This window comes from Pieris napi, chromosome 12 (genome assembly GCF_905475465.1).
Source record: "Pieris napi chromosome 12, ilPieNapi1.2, whole genome shotgun sequence".
Classification (NCBI taxonomy): Eukaryota; Metazoa; Arthropoda; class Insecta; order Lepidoptera; family Pieridae; genus Pieris; species Pieris napi.
In genome coordinates, this window is record NC_062245.1 from 2,502,487 (window position 1) to 2,521,982 (window position 19,496).

Sequence of the window (19,496 nt, forward strand, 5' to 3'; positions counted from 1 at the left end):
TAAAGAGGGAAGATTTTATTTTATTTTATTTTTATTGACGTGATAACGTCTTTAAAATCGTTTTAGTCGGGTGACATGTTCAGAAACTTGTGTCACACCAAAACCTCACGAGCGCGATCGCAGGTATAACGAGAGAGAGACGGACCGATCTCCCGTCTCATCTCGAGCGCTGCCAGTCATTCCGTGAATGTATGAAGAAAAATGTATATCATAGTCGAATAAGTAAACTTGTCATTTTACACCCGAAATTTATCATCAAAAGTGTGAATAAAACGATAGATGTAATTTAAAATTTGAAAAAACTGTTATCTTCATTAATTCCTTACTTCCCAAAAACTTATATCACCAATAAGACGTTATCACGTAAACATCTCGATCGTAAACCTACTTTACAAACAACCAATATTTTTTTAATTATAAGTAATCTTACAGCTAACATACATAATATTATAAAACAAACACTTAGTACAGAAAGCCAAAACAGATTACATAGATAAACAATATTATATACGAAAAATAAAACAAATAAGCACATCATTTTGTTTTTTGTATTATTGGGCTCCAAAACTACTGGACAGATTTGAAAGAATATTTAACTGTTATAATCGTACATTATCGCTGGTGAACATAGGCTATAGAATATATATTTTAAAACAACAAATATCCGACCGTGCGAAGCCGGGACAGACCCTTAGTTTTTTATATAAAAAAGTTAAATGGAACAGGGCGTGGCCGTGCTGAAATAGTTTTCAATTCAATTTTTAATTAATTGACTACCAGAACAATCCTACTTTAAATGTGAAATGGTATATATTAAGTACAATGTTTTGAACTACTTCATAAAACTTAAATAAGATGCCAAAATGACACTCTTATTTATCTAGAAATGATTATTAAATAAACTATTTTTTGTATCTGTTTCATGTTACTTAACTATTATAATACAATTTTTTTAATAATAAAGATCTTTAGTTTTACAATATATCTGAATCTTTGTTGGATATTTTTTGTTGGCGCATAAAATTACACAATAATTAATTAACTACCAGTACTCTTTTCTGGCTTTATAGTTTAAACTTTTAATATTATAATAATTAACTTTATATATATATATATATATATATATATATATATAATATAAAAGTATATAACTGTGAGATCAGTGTTTAAGTTAAAACAGTGATAATTTTTTGTACAAATATTTTAAATTTATCTTACTTCGCAGGTACATTGGCAATGAACGCAGGCGGCGCCGAAACGCGAGCAGTTGGCAAAATACGGTCTCGTGGCCCCGTCGGCGCAGTGGCCACGAGACTAGCGACCGCTCATGGGGCTGCAGCACCCCGCTCGCAGGAATGGCTCATCTTGACACCCAAGGACCGGATGCCGCTGCCCGAACATGTGGCGTACCCGAAACCGCCCAAGGCACCAGGTAGCTTTCCCATTTTATTGAATTTATACTTCTTTAGGCGCGTTATGAAAAATTTATGAGAGTGAAATTTTACGATTGCGCGCGCACCGTGACACAAAATTAACAGAATGAAGTTGCCCACGGAAGATGCTACGGCATTGGACATAATTTCAAAAACAAAATTCGAATAACAATAGAATTTATGTTACACTTAATGTAAGGAGAATAATAATAAATATTTATTTATTTAATATTTCGGAAACTAAACTTTATTGACTATAACGACTCCTTTTCCAGTCTTTGATTATTTAATTGTAATTAATTATTTGCATACAATCAAAAACTATTTTTAATAATGCCAAAGAAGTATAACTTCTTACGCGCGTACATAAGTACACGCACCCTTTCTTTGGCTTTTAGATATTGTTAAATGGAGATAGACTCAAATCTAGACTATCTATCTAAGTTTGACAGCTTTGACACGGCTCAAGAGTGATTGTACTACACACAATAATTTTAACAACACATACACAAGCTTTCTCGTTCTTTAATTCTGTCAATTTCATGTAAATATGACATGAAAATAGTTACATATTTCAAGTTAACCCAGCCGGAATATATATTTTGATACTACATTCACCCTTCAGAACCAATTTTCAGGAATGGAACCCAGGACCTCACTTATACGTCACATCCGTGATTATTACCGTGTCAACTCTTTAGCGACGCTGAAAAAAATGCGCATTTTCTGATAGATTGTCAATCTATGTCGTTTTGACGTTTTAGTTAGTGTACGGTTCCCTTTTTTTGGGTAAAATCAATTTAAAGACTCCCCCGCCGAGGGAACAAATTTATGTACGGTTCCTGGGTCAATGTAATGTTATTATTAGAAGATATTATTTTCACGCTATAGTACACTCTCCTACGGCAGAATAATGCTTACAATTCTTAAGAGAGTGCCTGCGTCTGGTTTTACTCTCGGGGCGTAACTCTCACGGTTTAGGTTATCGCCGCACTAAGAGAACCTTGGTGAGCATAATGTACAGCCTTGGCTAGAACAGAGAGTTTAATGTTACATAGAGTTTACAATATGGAATTTATTTATTTAATAAAAATAACAAATATTTTCTACTGATATAACAATGTTTGCGCTAGATGGCAGCCTGATGTACGAGCGAGTACTGTCCCGCGCGGAGATAGAGGCCAGACGCGGAGATACGCCCACGCTCCCGCTCCCGCAGCCGCTCAAGCGACGCGCCTATGACGACATCAACGGACTCGACAGTTAGTAAATGATTTAATCATCATCTTCATATTGAATATCAGCAATTTATAGCATAGGAGTATCGCAAAAACAGTAACTTTAATCAAGCGTATTTGCGTTTTAATATTACCTGGCTTATATTGATCTAAGCTCAGTGAAAGTTAATATATTTTTGTAAAATAAAATATCAGATATTCAACATGGTAACACGTATGGAAATTTGCCCTATACAATAGAAAGTATCGATTTATGGTCCTTTGAGAATAGAGCGTATCAATTCTTAAAAGGCCGGTAACACATTTGCCCTCTGGCAATGAGAGTGACGGTAACACTTAACATCAGATGAGTCTTCTGTTCGTTTGCCCCCTGTACTATATGGGTTTTATTTTCAAAATAAATTATCTCTAAATATTATAATAATTACATAATTGACGACGCAATATATTAATTTTGTTATTTTTTGTGCTCGCTAACCTTGGAATAGCAACAGGTAAATAAGATATTTAAATTTTAAATCGTTACCTAGTATAATCACTTGGATATATAATATTTTAATTAACAAAATTATAACTAGAAAAAACTTTAAATAAATAAAGTTAATTTTGGATTTATATGTCTGTCTCAACATTTTAGTTGACATCTGTTTTTGTTGGTCATTGTATGGCCCAAAGTAGTGACTTGTTTTGGGCTATCCTTAGGGAAATATCAATTTCGACCTAAACCTGTAACTTCCTCGGTTTTTTACTTTAAAAATTAAATATGCCATAACTCAATCTTACATTGGTAACGATAAAACTTATGTTCGCCATCAAAATTATTATTTTTAATTGAGAAGTAAACAAACTCAGACAAGTTTCAAAATATAATTTAGAAAAATAGATACATTTTTAATATAAACACTAATTTTGTGTATTAGACATGTGTCCAAAAATGTGTTGCTCTTTAAATCTAAAAACTACTGAACTGATTTTGATGAATCTTTTAATGTTGTTTAAGTTAAAATATACCTTGTGTAAATCAAAAGGATCATCAGCTTATTGTAGGGTCAACGCAGCTACGAAAGTAAGCAAGCTCAAATAGATTGCCATACTAAAAAAATATCCAACTCCACCTCACACATAAACAAATACTTTCGACTAAATCAGATCAAAATTAGAAAATTAGCCCTATAATGTGTGTAAGTGTGGTGATGGGTAGGGTTGTCATAAGCACGGGTGTTCCAGGAGGCGCCAGTGCAGTGGCGGGTCCGCCAGCCAAGCGGCCCAACAAGCACCCTGCGCCGATGCAGCGGCCGTCGCGCGAGCAGTACGCGGCCATGTGTGCGCGCGCGCAGGCCACGGGTCAACCGCTGCCCGCGCACGTTTTCGCACATGTACGTTGCTCCTCTTTTAAATATTGAATTAATTTAACCCTCCCTTATTCAATATTTAGTATTTAGCTAATTCTACCAATAAACATGATATGGACAAAAAGATCTACTCTATTCTCGATGATACTAGAACCAACAAATATAACGTAATTTTATTGTATTTTAGCAAAATATAATAATTGGTTTCGATCCGCAGGTGAACGGTAAGCCGACAAGTCTGTCGGGTCGCGGCGGACGGCGTCACGTGATCTCGTGGATGGACGCGCCCGACGACCTCTACTACAGAGCCACTGAAACTGTCAAGTAAATATTCTTTACTCAATTTTTATCTTTACAATTGTTTAACTCGTCGCCGACTTTCATTTCAGATGCAAAAATGTCTACAATGTATAATAATTATGTTACACATGTTTACGAAATCACGAATAAATTCATAGTAATATCGTCCAGCTTTTTCAAGTACAAATTTCGTATTTGTAATTATAAATATGGCTGTTGGTAATAATTAATAAATCAGTATTATTAATTTCTTAGCCTCCTATTTCGTGCTTAATACCTTCCAATACATGGACATGTTTTATCATTGAATATTACTTTATATCACAGTATTAAAATGCCTTTCGCTCACTTTGATATTTTTGAAATAACTAAACTGTATAACATCATTCTTTATTAAACGAAGAAACTCTCTATAACGTAAAAAAATGAGCTAAATTTATCTGGTTTAACCCAATACCCATACATTAATCTTCCCTCCCTATAACGAATAAAAATACTCAGACTTGAAATTCGTTATAAAATTTTTACACTGTAAATAGTCCATAAATCCGTTGAAGCGTATTTAACCGCATCGTTCAAACAGGAGCCTGCGGCGCTCGCTGAGCTGTGGCGAGCTACGTCGCGGGGCGCGGGCCCCCTGGCGGGCGATGCGAGCCGGGGCAGCGGCGTCGCTCAAGGGAGCGGCCGGGGCCGTCGGTCCCGTGGGGGCGGCGGGGGCCGTGGGGCCCGCGGGGGCGGGGGCGCCCCTGCAGCTGGTGATCCTGGACTGACAGCAGCCCCGGCCTCCGCCCCCGCGCCCCTACACCATGGAGGCGCTCCTCGGCTGACCGTGTACATACAGACCGCCCCGACGATTCTGTAGATATTTTATTGTTCTTATGTGGTTTGATCTGGCGACGAGCGATGTATTTGATACATAAACGATATGTAAGTCTATTTCATTCGGAGATTCATTGTAGGATAATTTACAATTTTTTTCATAAATAAAGCACAAATCGTATTTGTCTTTTTATTTGTCATCCCTGAGTATTTTATGATTTTAAATAAGTGATGAAAACTTCTTCCGCCTGTGTTGGTTTTTTACCCCTTTACTCTTAATATCTGTTATCGATACAGAAATGGTATTTAAAAACGTCGTAATCCCTTTTCCCAACTTTCAACAATGTACGGCTGGGTATGTGGAGGTGAGTATTTAAATAATTTAGGGCTCTTTCATCTAAGCCGTATTAAATAGGCCCTCGCGCTTTCAAGGTTACTCTGCATATGTTTATTACAAGTAATGTTTTCTAAAGAACGCAATTTCTGTATACAAAACATAAGGTCTATATAATTTTTTCTGACCCTTTCTGTTTATTATTAACGAATAACAAAAATTTTACAATCCTTGGTTGTATAATCTTGTAATACTTATCAAATTCCTAGACATTATTTTCAAATAGGACTTTCCTGTCTTTAAACCGGAATTATGATTGTCCTCTGAATTACCAACACATGGAGGCTGCATCGCGTCGTTTAAATACGAATTTTCAATTAATTTAAAATTATGAATAATTTTGCTGTGTGATATCTCGTTTATTTAAGACAAGGCAAGGTGTTATTTCAATTCTCTCCGGGAATCGAATTAAGGCCAGCCGTACACGGACTGCTTCAAGCAGTTATGACCGACTTCTTGAAGCCGCGACCGCGCGGAGAACTATAGAGCGGGCGTACACGGACTGCTCGAGCAGTTAGCGGCTGACCGACGTACACGGACCGCTCGAGCGGTCGGCGTTGACTGCTTGAGCAGTCGGTTGTTGACTGCTCGAGCAGTCTCTACCAACCGCTCGAGCAGTTGAATTTCTACCGCAGTCTAGTCATGGATTCAGACAGAGAGACACTAGACGCCGCGAGGCCAGAAGAGAAGGGAGGGGGAGGTCGTAGAGCTGTCGACTGCTCTAGAGCCGCCGACGGCTCGAGCAGTCAGTGTATGCCTCGCCACTGCTCGCGAGCGGTCGACAGCACGATGGAATTTCATCATGTAGTTGACGGCTTGAAGCGGTCGCGACTGCTCGAGCAGTCGTGTGTACGGCAGCGAATGAATGGCTATAGTTCACCGCGCGGTCGCGGCTTCAAGCAGTCGGTCATAACTGCTTGAAGCAGTCCGTGTACGGCTGGCCATAGCCATTCATTCGCTGCCGTACACACGACTGCTCGAGCAGTCGCGACCGCTTCAAGCCGTCAACTACATGATGAAATTCCATCGTGCTGTCGACCGCTCGCGAGCAGTCGCGAGGCATACACTGACTGCTCGAGCCGTCGGCGGCTCTAGAGCAGTCGACAGCTCTACGACCCCCCCCCCACCCTTCTCTTCTGGCCTCGCGGCGTCTAGTGTCTCTCTGTCTGAATCCATGACTAGACTGCGGTAGAAATTCAACTGCTCGAGCGGTTGGTAGAGACAGCTCGAGCAGTCAACAACCGACTGCTCGAGCAGTCAACGCCGACCGCTCGAGCGGTCCGTGTACGTCGGTCACCCCATAACTGCTCAAGCAGTCCGTGTAAGCCCGCTCTAAGTCCCGCCAAATCAAACTTCATGTGTGATGCTCATTGAAATCAGTAAGCCTACTTCTTAAATAAAAACGTTATATATACATTTGCTCTCACAATCTGTATAAATACAGATTATTTTTATTAATGATCATAGGGGAAAACTTAGTATTTCGGACGGTCATGCAATTTGCGGCCTTTGAATTATTAGTTCGCGTAACCGCCACGCCGATTCTCTTCCGCACAGACTAATTAATATGACGTGTGTACCAGAGTATGCAACAGACCATTTCATTTTTGTTTATTGAATAGCAGCTTAAGAAGAGCGAATTATCAGTTTTTGTCAAAGGTAAAAAAAAATATACTTAGTGGTAGGTTACCACTATTTAAACGGTCAATGACTAAACCTACACTAATATTATTAACTTACGATTTCTATTTTGTATGTATATTTGTAATGGTGATTATAAAAATTACCAAACCGATTTTAATATGTAAGTTGCGCTGTCTGCGATAATGGAGGTTAAATTTTATTGGGAGATCCATATATACAATTCATGGATTAGATGTCAGAAAAACATAATAATAAATCGTTTATTTGTAAAAAAGTGGTGTATTCAGATAGATTGATTATTAAAAAAACGCACAAACAGCTATTTAAAAATAGGCAAGCAAATGTCTTAATAATAAGATATTTATAGTTGTTGTCAAAACTTATGGTCTAAAACCTTCCACATTCCACAAGGCATTACTTATTGCCTATATATTTTGTACTAAGTACACATTAGTGGTAGTAAACTAGTAACTAAACTATCTAAAGTTAGTGATTATTAAAAGGGATAATTTTCTTTAATAAAATCCCAAAGGCTGTTTTATCTCTGCCTTTTAATAAATTTAAGAAATGTATTAAAAGCTGTGTAAAAAGGCTTACTATAAAGTTAACGATTATCTAGTTGATAAAATGGCCTGGGACTAGTGCTAGACAGGCTACTTCTAATTAATTTGCGATATTTGTTTTAAAATAAGTGTTGTTTGACAGTCATTTCTTATGATGATATGCTATTTTGAAAGAGTGCCGAGAGTTTTTACGCCGGCTTTTTTTCTCGGCCTACACCCTCTGTCTTCTTTGCCGATGAGTAGGGATGTCTACAGATTGAAATTTAATGCCGTGGAATAAGTGATACCTATATCTTATATTCCATAATAAACATATTTTATTTTTAGCACTTGGTTTATTTTTTATTTATGTTTACAAGTGATCCCGCGCCTAACATTGGACATTCCAGGTGTAATACCATTTGTTGGATTTCAAGTTCACACATACAGGCAGAGCTTGTTTTTAAATGAAAGCGACGTAGATATTCGGCAAACGCACTATGTCCTGTCAGAATTTGAAACTTATTTTTTAAAGAGCGTCTTTTTTACGTTTTTGAATGTTTTGGTCAAGCATACAGTTGGGCCCTGAACGTAACGTTCATGCCTCTTACTAATTATGTTCTTAGGAAGTTCTCGTCATCATCATCTGTGGCTGTACAGCTCCTTATGGACATCCGCAAGTATCTTGCGCTATCTCGCGCTTCTTGTATTCGAGGTCCTTGACAACTTCATCCTACCAACGCATCCTCGGTGTACCGGGTTTTCTTTTGCCACCAAGTTGTGATTTCAGCAAGGACCTTGGTGTTATATTGTCCGCCATTCGGTGCGCATGTCTTTTGAGCCTATTGCATTTTATGCATTGGAAGATGTTGGTGTCGTCAAGGATGTTATTATGTTCTTCGTTGAAGCGAATACGTTGAACACTCAAAAATTCTTGGAAGAATCTTCCGCTCTAATATAAGGAGGGCAAGCTCGTCCTTTCTGCTAAGGGTCCAGGATTCAAAACCAGTAAGCACTGGTAGACGTAGACGCTACATGACAACATATTACAACTAACATTAAGCTATTATTCAAATTTTGTTAGTATTTAACTAACAAAATTTGTAATGGAAATTAAGGATATGGAAATAAAAAGGATTTATTATTATTACCCCCCCCGAACTAGTTATAGTTCTGGAGTAGAACGTTGTGCTCATTCATTTGACAAAAACACTACAGATTCGATTGTCGAATTAGGTACGGATAAAGCAACACTAGTTAGCCAGTATTTGAAGCGTGTCAGGTAATATACACAATCCAACTTTTACTTCTAAAAGAATGATGTAGCGACGTCATACGCTGAACGCTCTAACGAAGTAACTACGACCGCTAATAATATATAGAACAACTTCTCAAACACTGGGACCTTCGGGCCAGATTAGTCGAGGAAGAACAGCACCTCCAGCACAAATATTTTCATCCCCTACTGGAAGTTCAATATGGCAACATCACTAACGCTATAAGTTTGATAAAGTACTAAATGTTTACGACCGCGTAAAATATTTGTATGAAAAATCTTGGATCTTCGCGTCATATTAATTTAACTCGAATTTGTTTTATCTAGTCTCACACTTATCAAACTCTTGGTACAGCTTTAGGTAAAAGGTCCAGCGTCTTCTCCCGTTTTACCCATCTCACAATCCACCTCACTACTCAGTTAAGGTCGAAATAAAAACACGTTATAAAAAGTTATATTTATTCGAGTACATAACTACATCTTATAATAGGGGATAACTATTCCGCGTGATAAATATGTTTTAAGTGGATTTAAGACACCTGCTTCGTCACATTTTGCGATATCACATAGGTCATGAGTTACAGAGTAGAAAAATAAATTTCACATATACTGCGAGAGGAAACTGTGTTTCTATATAACACTTATACGTATATATAGTCTGTATGTCGATGGCACTATTAACAACTTTGATGAGTTTAATAAACATTGTACTTAACAATTGTTCAGTTAAATAAGATAGAGTCTGATATAAATGATTCCATAAAATCTTTATAAATTAATATTTTATATAGCTATGAAACATTTTGAGCACTAACTAAAAATGTCCCATAGCTTTGCACCGCGACTAACGGAATATTATCGAGTCACAATCTTACATTTATTTTAAACAACTACAAATCGTATTTAACACATGTTACGTAACATGAAACGTTGAAATTGTTTTAAATAAATATTTACTGTTACGTTACGTTCTTGTTAAAAATGTTAGATTTGGTAATCGATAAAGGTATGCCTTAATTAATAGTATATTTGTACTGCGTAAATACATTAATCAAATGTGTACGCACTGGTAATTACTTGAGAGATACAGTTACGTTGCCTCAAACTGATCCAATAGATATAATCTATTGGTCATCGTAATAAATCAATCGAGATTCTAATTAAAAAAATCATTAACATTTACAACAAGAATTATCATTTGCATAACGGTTGCTATTAGCATAATTTATCTATAACAGACTGCATCTTTTGAGCAAAACTCTGCAATTAAATCAATTGAATGCAGAAAGATAGAAATAAAAACACAGTTCACTCCAAACAGCTGATAAATACCTAAATGTACTGAGTTAGATTGAGCAGGATTTTACACCTAGTTACGCTACAACTTTGTTGGCGGACGTGTTTGAGAGCGCAATAGGCCATACACAACTATTTTATACAATTCCATTAATATTACATCAAAGTCAGTCCTTTAATCCTCCAACTGTCCTTATAATACAATAACCCAATAATAAATTGCAGAAAACTATCTCTAGGATTTAATCTCAAGGCGTTATCGCGGTCGATTCTTAAAATACTCGATACAAAAATACTGTACAATTAGAAAAATTATTATTCCTGGGTATAATTCTAACCGATTATGTAAGCGGTCGATTCCTATATAACTCTTATATACTCCCGCTCAACAATACACCATTCACAAGCTATATGTACATGTCTTTTAATTTATATGTTACATAAACACACATCCAAATTTGATCCCAAAACTGTAGTCTTTATCTCGTTTTATTTTCTAAATTAAATAATGAGATCGTGAGTTATTCAATATGGAATTTATTCTGCGCAAAGACCGAAAAATATAATTTCGTGTGATACAAAAATTGCATTTTTAATATTAAATTTGTAATAGTTCATTCATAAATAGGTTTACATATCAATTTGTCAAGGCACTGTTCGTTATCAATCGACAAGGATTAGTTCATTTGTATCGCCTTACCTACTTTAATAGCCAATATTAAAATATTTCAAATCGTACAAATAATTCGTATGAAAATACACACATCTGCATACAAACACTCTATAATAAAATAGTAAATTTCCGGTATAATATACATTTTGTAAATACATTTCCGGGTAGGTATATACATTAACCCGAAAATCGGAATCTATACAAAAATATTTTATTCAGTTTCATATTTAATAAGCGATAGGTTTCGGACCTACAAATAGATAGGTGGGATGTGATTTTTGGACTCAAACAGAAGCCAATTCAATGGAGACAATGAATGGAATGTTTTAAGGAAATTCGTGGGAAAGTCATTGTCTCTCCGCGGAATGAATTAACGACGTAATAGAGCCGTGACACCGTATCGAGCACATTGATTCAACTGTTTCATTGTCAGCGACGAGATACTCAGTGCTTCGACAGGTTCAATGGCAAATCTGAAATTCAATTCTTCATATTATTGGAGGATTGGAATTCATTGTTGCTGGTAACGTTAGCCCCTTGCACATAAATAGCGGATTTCGTTCTGTATATCACAAAAATTTAGTTTCTGATAAAATCTAATCAGTAAATAGACGCAAACAACTCTACTGTCAGTACTCAACATACATATTATATAGACTTAAGCAAAATGATGAAATTAAAACAAGAGCATTATATTGTGAATACAAAAAAGTGTTTAGTTGCACACTGATTTTGTATGATTAGGTGGGTATGAGAAACAAACTTGACTTACCTGAAGTGGGTTCGTCTTTAGGTAGGTGATCCGTGAGCAAGGGATGGGCGAGCGGTGGCCAGGCGCCAGGAGGGACGCCGGGCGACATCGCATAGTGCATCCACAGCGGCGCAGGCGCAGCGGGGGCCCGGTACAGGGGCGGGTAGGCGTAACCGTACACGTAGGGAGGCCAGTCCTCTCGTCCCGGCGAACCGCGGTACGTCGGCGGCGCCCTTGCGTAGCCGGGTGCCGCGTACCCGCGATATGCCACACCCGCCCCCGTCGGCGGCGTCGGTGAATCCCGAGCCGCCCCGCGTCCGGGCGAGTCCAATGATAGCCCATACCTGTACCGATACCCGTCGGGACTGGGACTCAGGTCCGGGGAGGTCACGCTCGACGGAGACTCCGTCTTCAACGATGGCGGATACGAGTGGGGAGACCTCTTCGCCTCCGGCGAACGCCGCGTGCCGGTCTCTTCCGGCATGCTCAGCAAGGAGTGTATGCTGTAACTGCTCACGTTTTTGGACACCGTCTCCTTCTTTGGCAGTGTGCCGTTCTGCGCGCGCGTCGGCTCAGGCGCGCGGTGCGGCGTGTGGCTGGGCCCCGGCGACGGCGGGTACGACGCCGTACTCAGCGTCGGCACGGTCTTGGCCCGCCTCTTTGTCGCCTGGTCCTCGAGACTAACTCTTTCCATTTCCCTAAGAATTCGCTTCCGAGGCGACACTATCACATGCTCTTGGCGACAGTTCGCCAATTTCGCATTCACGAGGACCGGAAACGCCGCGACTTTCTCCCGGAGCTTGTCTACGATTTGCGATAGCTCCTTTCTTTTAGCGGTCGGTTTCCTCTTTTTGTAAACCCTTAACTTATGATACTGATACGGTTTCTTGAGTTTCATATGATAATATTTTTCTCGATCTAAATCCGTCCACCGATCTTTGTCGTGTTTCGTTTTCGTTTCGATCGGGGCGTCGACGACGTCCTCCCCTCTGCAGGTCTTATCGTCGGCGACTTCGCCGTTCCGTTTAGCCTCGTCGGGCGAAGCATCGTAATGGGCGGGATCATGAGGGCGACGGCGCTTTAGGCGCGAGGCGGCGCGAACGAGAGCGGCGGATAGGGTGGAAGGCCGGCAGTAGTACATGGCTAACTCTTTGGAGAGGTTGCGGCGCGGGGCAGGCTGCTTGAAAGCGTGATCACGGTGTGAGGCGCAGGGCGACGAATGTAACGACGAGTTGTCGTCGGACAGCGATAGAGTGGCGCAAGGCGCAGCGGCGTGAGGCGGCGGCGGCGTCCCGGGTGCTCCAGCGGGAGGCCAGAACGTCTTCCGCGGCACCGACACCCAACCTGCCCGCTCCCCGCCGCGGACCAGCTCCAGAATGAATTTTCCATCTGAAATTTGTACATTTGGGATGAGATATTAATGTCTCCAGAGAACATTTTACAATAAAATATATATAAATTGATTTATGCCTCTGAAAACAAGCCGGTATACATATATTATGTATACTCTTGAGACCATCAGATAACAAATATGAAGTTTGAGGTGAACTGTTTAATTATTATCATGAAATTATATTAAAAGATCAAACTCATATCACAAAGTCATCACATGACTACCATAGACTTACATTAAACTGGACCAATATTTGTTCATGATTATTGAATGCTTTGCGATATGAGATTGTTGCTACAATATAAAAAAATCATCATATACTTTACAAAATGATGTTTAACGAGATAAAATTTAGAATACTAAATGAACTGAAACTAATTATATTAGTACTATGGTTAACAGCTTAACAGTTGTTATGTAATCTTATAATAATAATAAACTTAGTCATGTTAATTTGAAACAATGCCAACAAATCTTAAATAAATCCTTTAAATATTAAATAATGTTTTAGTGTAATTAAGAAATGAAAATACTTCTAATAATTATAAAATGTATTTCTTTCTTCTTTTATATCTTCACTGGTATTTATTTTCTTTGGTATATAATATTACTTAAGCCATTTATAGGCTATTTACTTTTAAAGTCATAATTTATACATACAAAATTAAATTAAGTTGCTTTCTATACTCCAAATATTACAGACAAGAATTATTTAATCAATGCACTTGATGATTAAATATTTAATTATACTTTATACAGTTATAGATATCCAATGTTTAACTATGATAAGTACCACTAGCCCATAATATTTGCTTTATTAAATATTATGATAGAATATGCCAAGTCAATAGTAATATATTTAATAAATTCAAGACTATGGTGGTATGAAAAACAAAGCAAAGTCAAAACAATTTTTTATATTCTCATCATTTATTCATTTAATTATTACTTGTTTTTGCTAAAATCCAATATGGATCATGTAACACAAAAGAGATAGATCAAAATAATTAAATACATTTTAAAGATATGTTTTTGCTTATTAGACATAACAGCAACTTATTGATTATCTCAATATGATCTTTAACTCTATTTGTAATAACAATAAGTGTGTTTTTCCACTACAGATAAGAATTGTTTGTTCCGCTAGGGTGCTCCTAGCTCCTTACAAAATATAATAGCACAGAAGCTGTATGCAGACAATTGGCAACTGTTCAGTCAAATGTAGCTTAGTTATCAGAGCATGAATGACTTTCTTTTCCATTCTTAATTACATTAAATATGTTAATCTGAAAGCCCTTCCCTATTGAAAAACAACTTTTGTCATGCTGTTTAAAGAAATTCTTTGTACAATTGTGAACATATGAGCTACTAACCTTTGAAGAACTTAAGCCTGCCACCCGTCGCCGCGGGCGTTGCATTCTGTGCGGGAGGATCGTCATTAAGAACTTTGCTACCATTTACACCATGTCTTCTGTCTAATTCTTCTGTCATTTTGGTACATGTTGTCAGAGTTGTGTTCGTTCCTTCCTGTATATGCATTTCATTTCTACTCGCTCATTCAAAACTCGAGCTATTGCTTAGTCCTAAAATTCTCGCCATGTCGTTCCGAGAACTAATGGCAGCGCAAAACATAACACTCATTGATTCACATCAACTTTCAACGTTTCCGTACGAGTCCTCATCCTATTAGGGCCACCTGCGGGAAACTCGGCCGACACTCTCGTAAACACATTACCGACACGGTGACTACAGAATTCAAAATTTTTTGCTACTATCTTTATAACAGCAGCACACACAATATTTTATCACTCCCTAATTAGCTGCTCCACAAAATCACAATGCCGGAATCCTGATTATTATCAGGGTTTCGACAGAACTTGATAAAAAGCTGTTCGTTTTTCAGCACATAGTTCATTCACACCCAGCATCCATTTTGATTCGTTCAAAATCCGAATAAAATCGTTCAATTTGGGCATAATAAACTCGAAAATTTGTGATTGCGTTGATAATTTCGTTCGGAAACATACACTAAAGTCTACGCCTTTTTTTTTTATTTTACTTCGCAAAATAAGATATTTAAAAAAGTATTTATTTGCATACTAAATAACGATTATACCGTTTTATTAAAAAACTTTTGTAAAAAATTTTAAAGTTGTAAGTACGACGTTTCTGTGGCCATGTTTACTGTTCGTAGCTATTGTATATTCTATGGAATTAATTCTGTCTGTGGCAAAAATGGAACGCTTTGCGGAATAGTGTGGTCTAATTTTCAGAGGTAGAATAAATTAACAAAAATTGTTTTTTTTCCGCTAGTTACTGGTTTTCTCATCACATTAAAAAGGTAAAAGTTAAATCCAAGATTCAACAATTCTCACACTTGTTTACCTGTAAAGGAGTAATAGGTACGTCGGGATTGTGATTACTTGTATTTCTATGACGCTGTTTGCATTATAGAATTTAGAAAGTTACATTTACAGGAAGAATAACTTTTCGGGGTAGCAATCATTGCAACGATGGCATCGTCAGAGGTATCATTTAGCAGGAAAATTACTGAAGATCTCTCAAATGTTGAATTTGACACAAGTGAAGATGTGGAAGTTATTCCAACCTTCGATTCTATGAACTTGAAAGATGAATTGTTACGAGGAATCTATACATATGGTAAAAATAATTTGTTTCTTTTTATATTGGCATTGATCAAGATAATCATAAGCAAGATATTTATTTTTGTCACTTTTCAGGGTTCGAAAAGCCATCTGCAATTCAACAAAGAAGTATTCTGCCTATAGTTAAAGGCCGAGATGTTATTGCACAAGCACAGTCTGGTACAGGCAAAACAGCTACATTTTCTATCTCAATACTTCAATCATTGGACACCACATTACGTGAGACCCAAGTATTGATCCTTTCACCTACACGAGAGTTGGCTACCCAGATTCAAAAAGTTATATTAGCTCTAGGAGACTATATGAATGTGCAATGCCATGCTTGTATAGGTGGAACTAATTTGGGTGAAGATATTAGGAAGTTGGATTATGGACAGCATGTAGTCTCTGGAACCCCAGGAAGAGTCTTTGGTAATCCACTTTGTTTATAATAATATAGATTTAAAAATGTATGAATGCTTACCCTGTAATTAATTTTCAGATATGATAAGAAGGCGTGTACTACGAACACGTTCTATTAAGATGCTTGTTCTTGATGAAGCTGATGAAATGTTAAACAAAGGATTTAAAGAACAGATTTATGATGTCTACCGTTATCTGCCTCCAGCAACTCAAGTTGTATTGATATCTGCTACATTGCCCCATGAAATTCTTGAAATGACTTCAAAGTTTATGACAGATCCTATCAGGATTTTGGTAAAACGGTATGTAATTATGTTTAGCTTTTAATAGGAAAAGCATTTCTGTCAATAACAATCCTTATAATAAAGCAAATACCATTCAATAATCTTATTAGTAATAAGTAAATATTAATTGATTTTACAGTGATGAACTGACACTCGAAGGAATAAAACAGTTCTTTGTAGCGGTAGAACGTGAAGAATGGAAGTTTGACACATTGTGTGATTTATACGACACATTGACTATTACACAGGCAGTTATATTTTGTAACACAAAGAGGAAGGTGGATTGGTTGACACAAAAAATGCAGGAGGCTAACTTTACGGTTAGTTCAATGCATGGAGATATGCCTCAGAAGGAAAGAGACAACATTATGAAGGAATTTAGATCAGGGCAAAGGTAATTTTAGAATTAACTTAGTTTTTATACTTGTTGCTTGTGGTGAGACTCATACTTGATATATAGTATGATATTTAAAATTTTGTGTAAAAAAATATTCATAAATATTTGTATTATTACAGCCGGGTTCTCATTACAACAGATGTCTGGGCAAGAGGAATAGATGTTCAACAAGTCTCATTGGTAATTAACTATGATTTGCCAAACAACCGTGAATTGTACATTCACAGAATTGGCAGATCAGGACGTTTTGGACGTAAAGGTGTTGCAATCAACTTTGTAAAATCTGATGATATCAGGATTTTAAGAGATATTGAACAATACTACTCAACCCAAATTGATGAGATGCCTATGAATGTGGCAGATTTATTTTAATCTTCTTTTAATTATTCATTCTAAATACAAATAAATGTAATTTAGGTTATACCTTATTGTATGTTTCTAATATAATTCTTACTAAATTATTTTAGTGTTATTTAATATTGCAAATCGAACTACTATTTATTATAATGAAACAGCCTGGTAATAGAGACAAATTATATTTTAATAATATGTATATTACACTAAAATTACAAATATCACAATATAAAGTGATGTAAAATTAATGTCTCACAAATCTAAGTTACAATAAAAGTTTTAATGGTCATAATTTATTTATACTTAAGGTCTTATAATGCCACTTAAATCTTTAAAGTGCATTTCTATAACAATAATATATTATAATAGATATGAAGGAAAAAATTATTGTACTTATAGCTTCTCACATATTTCTAGGCAGCTTTTTATTACCTTTTAAAACATACACTTTAGTTTTCATTATCTAAATGGAAAATTATAAAATTTAAATATATCACTAAAATTTTTGGTTAATTAAGTAAAAATATAATTAGGCAATCCTGTGTTGTCCACTAGCATGAAATAAGGATTTAAAAGTAGCTCAGGTAATTTTACATGGTCTTAAACATCAAATTAGCAATTCATTCAATTAATACTATGGTAATAAGTAATTATTGCATAATAATTATAAATCAGTATCAATAGCTGCATATGAATTCCATCGCCTGTAAATAAATATTGCAATAGCACCTACAAGGAGAGCCACTATTATCTCCAACATTTGATCCAAAAATGTGGTGCTAGAGTCAACAGATTCTAATATCTGAGGCTCTGGTTCGTAGGTTGGTTCAGGCTCAGGTGGTTTTGGTGTTTGTTCCTCCTCTCCTTTAAATGCAATTTGATTTAATACTGACTTTTCTTCTTCTGTTATTGGCTTAGCTGCATTAGAGGATAACAATGGAGCAATTTCACCACATTGAGCACATGCCCAGCTGGTGGATTTTTTTGCAAGAGTTTTACGCTCTGCCGGTGAGTACTCAAGGGCACCAATAGTACCTTCGGCAGGAGTAGGCATAAAAGCAATCAAGGCCAACAGAGCAGTCCTGATTGACCAAGATGGTTGCCACGTCTCTGGGTGATATCCTGAGATAGACAAACATATTTTCTTATTAACTTCGAATCTTCCATTCGGTGTTAAGAGTATTATATGCGGCGGATGCATAGGATACTCTTTAGGTAATAAGATGCGCCCATGGTAAATTCCACCTTCAAAATCGGTACCAGGAGGGCCTCTTACCGTGAAGTGCCATTCAAAAAGATTATCTTCCAAAGGTCGCGCACAGTATTCCTCTGTCGCCTCTGCTAACTCAATAGCTTCTCTCATTAATCTTTTAACACCTGGACACTTTATGTTGTACTTATCACTGATGTCAGACATTTTAATAGCTTCTTTCTTATAAATGAAAATGAAATAAGTGATAATGAATTGCAATCACATAAAAATTTCGGTTGCAAGAAAGTAAAATATACACTTGGGGTATATAATGCACAAAATAAAATTTTCAGATTTTATCAAAATAATGATATTATCAACACCGTCACCAGCTGACAGTTGTGTGCTTTTAATAAACAGCTTTTGTTGCCAGTACTCAAAACAGACTTTGCACAACTTCTTTTTCGTGTCTACAATAAAGTATTATCTAAATTAAAGAGATTTATGGCAAATAATATAAAATTACAATTAAGGTAATTTTTTCTGTTATTAATTAACAAAAATATAGATCAGATGAACCTATTATCTCTATTATGGCAACATACTTAGGAAAAATAATTAACCAATCAAAAAAGAACAAGAAGTTCTACAAGACGAATAAAAATATTGATCCATTGCGTCGAAATAGTATATTATTTACTATTAGCTATTTTGACAAATTTCATATAGACCAGTTATTGTGTACCTATATTATATTAAAGAAATGAAAATACTTTTATATTTGGAGAACCTTTGAGAGCTGATTTCAAAAACTGAAATTACACCTCCAGTTTATTATATTTTAGACTGTAAGAAACTTTTTAATTTTTTTACAGACAGTCTTAGTCTTAAGTAAGTCTCAGCTTAATTTTTACACGTCTATTTACGTCACGTTTTATTAATGTAAGATATTTTATTTAAAAAAAACGTAGAAATATACACCAAATTAGGCACAAACACTAAAATACCAATGGTTGTATAAATCTTTCCTTGGAGAACCACATCGCATTATATTATGTTAAAAAATTAAATGTTATTATCTATTGTACTA

At 36.5% G+C, this 19,496-nt stretch overlaps 4 protein-coding genes across 8 annotated transcripts in view; 2 read left to right on the forward strand and 2 right to left on the reverse strand.

Annotated features, from left to right (window-relative positions):
* Positions 1-5,323, forward strand: part of LOC125054385 (metastasis-associated protein MTA3) — a 49,541-nt gene extending 44,218 nt beyond the window's left edge. The window contains exons 13-18 of one of the 2 annotated variants that reach the window (XM_047656244.1): positions 1,226-1,432; positions 2,567-2,695; positions 3,160-3,165; positions 3,899-4,047; positions 4,241-4,347; positions 4,907-5,323. In XM_047656244.1, coding sequence (XP_047512200.1) covers positions 1,226-1,432; positions 2,567-2,695; positions 3,160-3,165; positions 3,899-4,047; positions 4,241-4,347; positions 4,907-5,093 — 785 coding nt within the window. In that variant the 3' untranslated portion in view covers positions 5,094-5,323. The remainder of the gene's footprint in view (positions 1-1,225; positions 1,433-2,566; positions 2,696-3,159; positions 3,166-3,898; positions 4,048-4,240; positions 4,348-4,906) is intronic. The other variant, XM_047656245.1, reaches the window with a different exon arrangement.
* A 4,120-nt stretch (positions 5,324-9,443) lies between these two features.
* LOC125054276 (protein hairless) lies at positions 9,444-15,101 on the reverse strand. Its single transcript, XM_047656039.1, has 3 exons — positions 14,485-15,101; positions 11,740-13,107; positions 9,444-11,440 (listed from the first exon to the last, which is right to left on the reverse strand). The coding sequence occupies exons 1-3, from the start codon at positions 14,648-14,650 to the stop codon at positions 11,412-11,414; spliced, it is 1,563 nt and encodes a 520-aa protein (XP_047511995.1). The 5' UTR covers positions 14,651-15,101; the 3' UTR covers positions 9,444-11,411.
* A 239-nt stretch (positions 15,102-15,340) lies between these two features.
* LOC125054278 (eukaryotic initiation factor 4A-III) lies at positions 15,341-17,319 on the forward strand. 4 transcript variants are annotated; one of them, XM_047656041.1, is made up of 6 exons: positions 15,341-15,513; positions 15,573-15,772; positions 15,853-16,188; positions 16,259-16,481; positions 16,603-16,857; positions 16,980-17,319. In XM_047656041.1, exons 2-6 carry the CDS (start codon positions 15,625-15,627, stop codon positions 17,230-17,232), a joined length of 1,215 nt encoding a protein of 404 aa, XP_047511997.1. In that variant the 5' UTR covers positions 15,341-15,513; positions 15,573-15,624; the 3' UTR covers positions 17,233-17,319. The 4 variants fall into 4 exon arrangements, with proteins under 4 accessions (XP_047511997.1, XP_047511996.1, XP_047511998.1 ...); XM_047656040.1 differs by having other exon boundaries at positions 15,589-15,772; XM_047656042.1 differs by having other exon boundaries at positions 15,345-15,452; positions 15,589-15,772.
* Positions 17,320-17,380: 61 nt separating this feature from the next.
* Positions 17,381-18,816, reverse strand: LOC125054279 (ubiquitin-conjugating enzyme E2 J1-like). The gene is made up of 2 exons (XM_047656045.1): positions 18,693-18,816; positions 17,381-18,650 (listed from the first exon to the last, which is right to left on the reverse strand). Exon 2 carries the CDS (start codon positions 18,629-18,631, stop codon positions 17,879-17,881), a length of 753 nt encoding a protein of 250 aa, XP_047512001.1. The 5' UTR covers positions 18,632-18,650; positions 18,693-18,816; the 3' UTR covers positions 17,381-17,878.
* Positions 18,817-19,496: the final 680 nt, after the last annotated feature.

Coding starts and splice junctions, on each gene's coding strand:
- LOC125054279 (XM_047656045.1), bottom strand. CDS start 18,631: ATGTCTGACATCAGTGATAAGTACAACATAAAGTGTCCAGGTGTTAAA.
- LOC125054276 (XM_047656039.1), bottom strand. CDS start 14,650: ATGCATATACAGGAAGGAACGAACACAACTCTGACAACATGTACCAAA. Junction 13,108..14,484: donor CAGGCTTAAGTTCTTCAAAG/GTTAGTAGCTCA, acceptor TACAAATTTCAG/ATGGAAAATTCATTCTGGAG. Junction 11,441..11,739: donor TAAAGACGAACCCACTTCAG/GTAAGTCAAGTT, acceptor ATTGAATTTCAG/ATTTGCCATTGAACCTGTCG.
- LOC125054278 (XM_047656041.1), top strand. CDS start 15,625: ATGGCATCGTCAGAGGTATCATTTAGCAGGAAAATTACTGAAGATCTC. Junction 16,482..16,602: donor ATCAGGATTTTGGTAAAACG/GTATGTAATTAT, acceptor TTGATTTTACAG/TGATGAACTGACACTCGAAG. Junction 16,858..16,979: donor GAATTTAGATCAGGGCAAAG/GTAATTTTAGAA, acceptor GTATTATTACAG/CCGGGTTCTCATTACAACAG.